General features: G+C 38.0%; 1 protein-coding gene across 1 annotated transcript in view; it reads right to left on the bottom strand.

The window, feature by feature from the left end:
• Window positions 1–514: 514 nt before the first annotated feature.
• sim2 (SIM bHLH transcription factor 2) overlaps window positions 515–9,095 on the bottom strand; it is a 34,538-nt gene continuing 25,957 nt past the window's right edge. The window contains 4 exon segments of the mRNA XM_040151018.1: window positions 515–1,303; window positions 2,948–2,984; window positions 5,972–5,987; window positions 7,600–7,882. Coding sequence (XP_040006952.1) covers window positions 515–1,303; window positions 2,948–2,984; window positions 5,972–5,987; window positions 7,600–7,882 — 1,125 coding nt within the window.

Below are 9,095 nucleotides of genomic sequence, written 5' to 3'. Positions count from 1 at the left end.
CATTCAAAACTTATTTTACATTACAACATGGCTTATACTCATATTCCATGCAAGATGTGTTTTTCAAATGAAGCCTACTGTTTTCTGACCCAGTACAGTTTGTCTGAGATCCTCATACACTTACTTAATGTAAACAATTGAGACTTTCACTACCAAGTTAGATAAGGTATTCCCAAATATGAAAATCCAAATGTTATACAGTACAAAATGAGGCTCAAATTATATATTATGTTTAGTCCCTCAGTTAAGGTTTTGGTTGAATAATAATAATAAAAAAGTTAAGGTTTTGGTTGAATAATAATATTAAAAAAGTTAATAATATTCTTGCAAAAGCTGTATTGCATATATATCTTATGTTCAAGTTGATCTTTTATATGATGGACAACACGGGAGCAAAAAAAGCTTACAGCTGTCCCATGGCATTGCAAGAGTGCAAAATAAATGTATCAAAGATAAATGACCCTGGCTGGAATTAGACTTGTGGCCTAAGGGTCTCCTGAGTCTTTTTCCTGGGTCACCTCTCATTTGTAATAATGACTGATGTTCCAATGTAATGTGGGATCTCTCTGTGGCTCTCAGGGGATGAACTGGAGCTGGGGCTGTTACAGCTGTAAGAGGCCGTGTCTTTACCATGGTAAATGTGGCTGTCTGTTATATGGTTCCGTGTGGTAAAAGGGGGGGGTTTAATAGAAATGTCTTTGCCCAAGACTTGATGAAAGTTCAAAGACATATATGGAGCCTGGGGAAGTCCCACCCCAACCCCCATACCTATCAACATTCTCCTGTCTTCCTCAGCAGACCTGGGCTGTAGCTCTTGTGCAACTTCACAGTACTGGCTACCATCAGCAGTTTGTGGATATCCTGCAATTGTGTGGCTGTAGGGAGTCTCTATCATACACAACCTCCTCCTCTGCTCCAGCATCATCTGCACAGGGAGAGGCTGGCCCATACCATGCAGCGAGCCAACTTGCTCACCTTTACCTAGTACCAGGCCACTGAACAAAGAGCAGGCCAGGGCTCGGTCACCTCGAAGTCCCTCAGCACCTCTTCTATTATGTAGGACTTCCTGGCTTAAAGGCTTACTGTCTTTGGTGGCATGAAGATCAGGAAGTTGACAAACATCAGACACCTCATTGTGGATAAGGGTGTAATGTTTGTAGGGTTCATCCTTCAGCCTGCTTGTAGAATGTTGGTTCGTGCTGCTGGAACAATCATGGTAGAGCTCATTAGGGTGCCTACGGTCAGTTGCCAGCATGGAGCCTGATGAGGAAAACAATATTCAGAAGCTGAAATTACAACTGAACTTCTGCTGAAAGATTCCTGAGGCAGCGTCAGGAGTATGCAGTGATCAGAGAAACATTTTTAATAAAATGTCAGAATGTCAGGCAGTGTGTTAATGAATCTGGTCCAAAGATATTTGAAGAGATACACTAGCTACTTTTCTAAGTCGTGATATAATGTCAATATCCCTCCATGTCCTTTTCCACAATATGATGACAAATATTATTCTCTGTGTTGGGGCCTTACATCCACACCGAGCCAGCATTCCACCTCTGACTACGATTTTTGTAAACACTCTCCAAAGCAGACACACCTGAAAACCATAGTCATCCATGTTGTGTGAACATGGAACGAAGATTTTCAAAATGCATTAAACCTTTTTTTTTTTAAATATGGCCACTGTGCTTCCTGTTAGCAGCGTCATCAGCAGGCCATTTTTATTCCCAAACTGTTTACCGTGGATAATTATTATGGAAGCAATTATCAGAAAATAAAGATTTATTTTTAAAGCTCTGCGATGATTATTCCAGAAGAGACAGTTGTGTAATATAAAGTTATGTTCATACATGAGACGCCAGGCCAAAAGTACTTGTTTATGGAATTTAAAAGTAAGGGAAGTTTCTCCCTCACAGAAAAATTTTAGGTCTCTAATTTTACTGCGTCTGTAAACTGTGATGGATGTTTACAATTGACACTTTGGGCAATAATTTCATTGTTCACCCTTATTTTTTCTGCCAAGTCAGTTTGATTAAGTTAGAGGTTTGTTCCAGACGTGTGATCATCTGAGTGCTTGTGTTTTTTTGTGTTCACAGATCTCACCTTGATGAATGCAATGTTGTCATAACTATTCGAATCAATGGCGAGAATTATGGAAATACACCCAAGTTGTAATAAACCAGTATTCCTATAAACTAAGCTTCTTTTTTTTAATTGTCAACAGACACATTTCCCTGATACTATACAAATTACAATATCCATAGGCCAACTCAGTCACAGAGTTGAATGTGAGAGCTGCATACTCTATTTTGTTACTTTATTTTTATTTTGAGTCTGTTAAATGTCTAATTTATGTTATGCAGTAAATATATAATATTGAATAAATAGTGCATTCAAAGTGGCACAAAATTCCAAATAGAAGTAGGGTTTTAAAAAAAAAAAAAAAAGCTTAAGCCACTTCGCTTTAAAATTATTATTTAAGGTAGTGACATCAAGAGAGTTAAGCCCTCCCACTACATAGGTGTTCATTACAACAGACTTTTTAACGGAGTGTCTTTTTTTTCCAAACAAAATTAATAGTAAGCCAACAATTGATTTGCACACATTCTAATCCATAAAATAGAGAAACTGCAGCAATGAAACGTGAGGTATGCTCAGCCTTGGATAACAGCACTCTTCCTTTTAAAGAGTTTCTTTGCAACCACTGAGTAAGTTTTTTCTTAGCCTTTTCAAATAATTAAACTGAAGTTTGCAGAAACATTGTACATCTTCATTCTTTATAATGGTAACCCCTAAGTTTGTCACCATATCCTTGTCTCGTATACCAGAGATAAGTATCATATGTGCCATTCTAATTCATTCTGAGACGCTTTTCTGCTCACCACAGTTGTAAAGAGTGGTTATCTTAATTACCATAACCCTTCTGTCAGCTCGGCCGTCCTCCTTTGACCATTCTCATCAACAAGGTGTTTCCTTCCACAGAACTGCTGCTCACTCGTGTTTTTTGCTTTTCACACCATTCTGATTATTAAGAGACTGTTGTGTGGGAAAATCTCAGGGGATCAGTAATTTCAGAAATACTCAAACCAGCCCATCTGGCACCAACAATAATGCCACAGTCAAAACCATTGAGATAAACTTTTTTCCCTATTTTGATGTTTAATGTGAACATTAAATGAAGCTACTGACGTGTATCTGCATGTTTTTATGCATTGGACTGCTGCTACATGATTGGCTGATTGGATAACTGCATGAAGTTTTGTGGATGGTATCAAGAGAGAAGAGTAAAAATCAAGAAAGGAGATTAAGCTGTCCAGGGCACAAAGAAATTAATAGTCTGTTAAATCTACAGTAAGACAAGCCTAATATTATTAAAATATGTCTTTTTTATCATGAAACCTGATTGGACTCCAATTTGACATCAATAATCAGATCAGGTACATTTCTGGACATTTTGGTGCCCTAAGTGAGACTTTGACTGGTGACCCTGAGGGGATTGTTCTTTTCATTAAAATATTTTATGACTATTACATTAATTTTAAAATATTTTATTTTAAATTGAACCTTATTTAACTGGTTTTAATCATGTTTGTAATTACATATTTAATTTCGATAAATTATTCTAAGATTACAGACATTACTGATCATCTTTACAGAGGTGTCTTTGAAACTTGAACCTCACAGTCTCTTTCATTTCTGTACTGAAGTGATAGTTTTATCAATAGGACTATTACTACCATATTTTATTATCTTATTGTACTTGTATTTTTCTTGCTCCGTGTGCATCATATTATGATGTTTGCATGGAACATAAGTAACCTGGTTATTCATGTGAGAATTATGCATCTACCCCACAGCAAATGAACTGCAGGGTCACAAAATAAGTGTCATCCAGCAGATTAATGATATGCGAGTGAATCGAATAGAGTGTCCCAATATTTTGTCTGCTTGTAGTCTTCCCTCAGTTTTAGGTGTTCAGCACAGATTTAGCATTGTTTTTATTTTTGACAATGTAATATGTGCATTTAATTGCAAGAGGTCCCTTCCTGATTCTTTAGCAACCCTCCAGCTTTTGGAACCCTAGGTGGCTAACTAGCTCTATGGCTGAACACAGCCTTGAATCTGATCCAGTAATTTCAAACTGTTTAACAGTTATTGAGGCAAATATTTTATAATCGTTATTTATTACCGCGATAGGATGCCAATTATGTCTCCTGCATTCTCTCTCTCTCTCTCTCTCTCTCTCTCTCTCTCTCTCACTCTCTCTCTCTGGGATAGAAAGAGAGTAAGAAAGAAAGAAATTGCAGAACAGAGAGAGAATGAGTGTGTGATTGTGGGTCCATATTTTATTGTGGTGACTTATACTTATTTAGTAATTACGTATACTCACTTATTACGTACAGGTGGTGGTTGTAATACAATATTTTTTGTTAGCCATAACAGTGGAGATTAATTAGTAAAACTAATTAGTTACGTTTTATTTTTTCAACAAATCTCATTAAGATCAAGATTTCTTTTGCACAAGAGACAAATGTCCTACAAACAAGATCACAAGATAATTCCGTCACATAAAGCAGTCAACACACATTAAAAAAGCCCTAAGAACAATCACAATTATCCAATTATTTGGAGTTGGTGTAGATTTATGGATTAGTTAATCTCTCCACTGATCTGGTGTCATGGTTGTTCACTTTGAACTCAACCAATGATTTTAAATAACTCAGAGAGCAAGGCATTGTAACTGAAAACACTGGTATACTTATATGTATAAAATGGACACCGCATTGCTGGCTGAGGTGCTGACGCGCTGCAGTAAACCTAATGTGTCATTTCATTGCTGGTGATTCTGTATTACTGGTAGCGAGTTTTGCTGCTCTGTCTCTACCCAGTTATCTTTTCTATTTTCTTTATACAGCTGCTAATTACCTGCTGTATATTTAAACCTACACAAGTTCTGCTCTAGCACTCTTACCTCTTTCCTTTCACCCGATTGCGCCAATCAGAGGTCACAAAAATGAATGTTGAGTCGGTGTCTACCTACTCCGTAGTTTTCTCTGTTCCCTGCTAAATCTGACCAGTGATGACATGTATACCCGCATGTCATCATTCAACCTTTGGCTGTCGAGGTGGTGTCCAGCAAACGTGTGGCTCAGCAGGTCGTCCACTAACCGGAAGGTCGGTGGTTCGATCCCCGGCTCCTCCAGTCCGCATGTCGAAGTGTCCTTGGGCATGATACTGAACGCAAATTGCCCCCAAATAGGTGTGTGTGTGTGTGAATGGGTGAATGTGGCATGTAGTGTAAAGCACTTTGAGTCGTTGATAAAAATAGAAAAAAGGGGTATATAAGTGTAGTCCATTTACCTTTTACACAGAGAAACGTGTAAATGGACTACACTTATAGCAGTCACCCATTGAAAATCCCTGTGGAGACTGTCTACCCCCCAAGTACCTAAATTAATTAAATCAAAAATAAACAGATGAGGTACATAAAAACCCAATAAAAATTAACACCACCACTGCAAAAGTACAACAAAATAGGAGAATTAAATGTGGTATCTTAAAGATCACTCTCATCTAAAACTGTATCAGTAAAAAATTTTATTTCAGATCATCATGTTGATTTATTTTGTCTTACTGAAACGTGGCTCGTGTTATGAAGAATATTAATACCCACATTCCACGAGGCTGCTGCTTTTGACTCAGGCCTATTAATCAACACTAAACCTAGACTCAATTATAACTCTCGAGCTGATCCAGAATACTGCAGCATGAGTATTGACGGGAACTAGGAAAAGATATCATCTTTCTCCTGTGTTAGAATCACTGCACTGGTTCTCTGTAAAATCCAAAGTAGAATTTAAAATCCTCCTCCTCACTTACAAAGCTCATAATGGTCAGGCATCATCATATCCTAATGAGCTCATAGTACCCTATTACCCAGCTACAACACTGCACTCCCAGAATGCAGGCTTACTTGTGATTCACAGAATCTCCAAAACTATAATGAAAGGCAAAGCCTTCAGCTATCAGCATCCTCTACTTTGAAACCTTCTACCAGTTTGCAGCCTGGATGCAGACGCATTCTCTATGTTTGAGAGTAGGCTTAAACATTCCCTTTTTGATAAAGCTTATAGTTGGGGCTGGCTCAGGCTTGCATGACCATCCCCTAGTTATGCTGCTATAGCTCTAGACTGCCAGGGGGACTCCCAATGATGCAACAAGCTCCTCTCTCCTCCTGTCGCATTCTGCAAGTATTTCTGCCTCTTGAGCTGCAGTCTGGATCTGTGACTGCAAACCACCTACTGCCCCCATCATCCTGCTCAACATGCACTGCTTCAATTATTATTTGTCATGTCCTGCTCTGCTCCTTACGTCATGTTTTTCTTAGTTTTGTCGCTTGTGGTATTGTTTCCTGTTCTATTTTTTGTCACTAACTCTTCCTCTCATTTCAAATCCCCACTTCCTGTCAAGTTTTTTCCACCTTTGCGATTGTCTGCTCCGCCCCTGATTTGTGTCACCTGTGTCCAATTGTGAGTGCCTGCCTGTGTACTGACCTTTTTCCAAGTAAAGACTTTGATTTTGTGGAACCCTGAACTGTGCACCGAGTCGTCCATTTGAGTCCTCTTGCAGTTTCTCATTATTATTCTTATATTTAGTCTGACAATTATTTTATTGTTGTTCTTAGTAGCATTATTATTTTAATTATTATACATCTTTCAGTGGAACCTGCTTTGTGCTGTGTTCTCTTTCCTCCTGCTCGCTCTCTTTCTCTTCCCCTCTCTTTTTCACTCCCAACCCAATTGGTTGAGGCAGACACCTGCCCACCAGAGCTGGGTTCTTTTCAAGGTTTTCTACCTGTTAAAAATGAGTTTTTCCTTGCCATTGTTGCCAAGTTCTTGCTCATGGGGGTATGCTGGGTTTCTGTAAGTATTATAAAGAGTAAGGTCTAGTCCTGCTCTATATGAAAAGTGCCCTGAGATAACTTCTGCTATGATTTGGCGCTATATAAATAAATTTGAACTGAAGTGCAGTGCCATGTTAAAATACATAATTTACAGTAAGTATAGAGTAAAATGGAAGGGTGACTAATATCGATCCTTCATCAACCATCTGGAGATTTGAAACCATGAGCAACAACAGTCAGAACTCCCCCCAAAACATGGTCTGAACCATTTGTAAGCAGAATCGTTAGAACCTATGGAAAGTAGCTCATTTAACAAAATGTTGCAATCAATGGTATCGAAAGCCTTAGAGAGATCTACAAAGAGTGCTTCTTAGTAAGTGAATTAACAATGTCATGCACAACAGAAGTTTCAGCAAGTAACTGCTTTTAATGAGGAAGCCTCAAGTTTGAACAACACAAAACAGACTGAAGACAGTAGTTATTTAGGTTGCAAGTGTCACCACCTTTTTTGTAATGGAAATACTGTGGCTGGTTTCCATATTGAGGGGAATTTTGAGGTGAAAGTTTAGGTAAAATGTAATTAATAAAGGAAACAAATCTACAGAATGTGGAATCACGCCTTAATGAGTTTTTATCATGGTAACTTAAACATTGTTAGATAAAAAGTGTACCTGTGTATTTGTTGGGTGCTGGGGGACTGCTGATGTTCCATCCAACAGGCCCTCTGCTGTGTAGGGAGCCGATGATGTGCTTAGCCAGCTGAGAGGAGGGAACTAAGCTAGGCAGCTGTCTCTGAGCATCGTGGTTGTTGGGGTAGTGGAGGGTCAGATTGTAAGTGGGGCTGCAGGACACCTGGCTTGCTTCAGGACTCAAGCTGGAGCTCTTCTCCCAGCAAGGGGTCATTGGGTATGGGGGTCTCTCCTTCCATAGCTCCCTCTGTGGGGAACAGCTCAAGTGGTCCGGCTGGAAGAGCCCAGTGGCCTGCTGCTATCCATAAATGCACAACAGTATAGATAACGTTACTGGCTGTTTCAAAATCCCAATATTATTTCTGTGTTTGCAGCAATTTGTAACATCCATGATGAAATGGTATATTAACTGGCTTTCCCAACTGATCCTCATTTAGTCAAACATAGGATATAGGCTGAATATTACAGGAACAGTTTCGGGATAATAATGCTTATTTGCAGTCAAAATTGGTCAGATGAAAAGATCATTTCTTTGTTTAGCATACAGAGTGGAAGACAGGGAGAAACTCATATTAAAGTATACCTCACATTTTTCCATGTCAAGACATTCATAAGCTTATATGTATATTGAAAGAGTTTTTGGTTGAGTTTTTGATTACAGCATCCACAAACTACACATTTTACATATGGGCATGTGAGTATTGTTTTAAAAAATGTGAAAAAATGTGAATCTATCCTTTAAAATTAAAATATAATAACAGTTATATCACCAGCCCTACTGCAAGAATTTTTTAATTAATGGAGAAACCTTCATACAGTGAAAAAAAAAGCTGTGAATGACAAAAAGTAGTTAGTATCACCTATTAATTTATAGGTAGGAGTAGACTAATTTTCCCACTATAATCACATTAAACTTGTTGAAGACAATCTAAATGTGTTTTCTGGTTAAAGGAACTATAATTGCTTATTTACATTGTTTATGTGTTTCTCCATAGTTGCTACACATTTTCTCATTCAGTCAACAGACTGAATCACTAAATAATGTATCACAGTCAGGCAGGTGACACTTCCTTTTAAGCAGATCAGTCTTTTTATAAGTTGAACTATTTCTTACCGACAACATGATTTGAGCTGTCTCCATTTTGTAGAATGTGCTGGGCATTAAAATCGCAAACAAACTGGTAAAGTACATTTAAAGGTCAGGAGGATAAGATCTTTTCATAGCACTGCGTGCCACAAAAAAGAGCCCTCAGTTTTGCTGTAATACTTTTTAATTTTCTTATGACATTCTTGTTGTTAAATCCTCAACATCTGAATTACATGATTAAGATTATATTATTTTCTTTAAGAAAATAACTGGGGCACAAAATATTTTCCATCAAAACTGTGTGAAAATGTTCACCTTTGGTTTACTCTTAAATTATCACAGTTTCTATATATACTATTCATTCATTCATGCCTGCCTGTTCTCCCATTCACTAACTCTCATGTCATTCTAGATCCTA

This window comes from Xiphias gladius, chromosome 17, assembly GCF_016859285.1.
Source record: "Xiphias gladius isolate SHS-SW01 ecotype Sanya breed wild chromosome 17, ASM1685928v1, whole genome shotgun sequence".
NCBI lineage: Eukaryota > Metazoa > Chordata > Actinopteri > Istiophoriformes > Xiphiidae > Xiphias > Xiphias gladius.
This window is presented reverse-complemented; position numbering and strand designations above follow the sequence as displayed.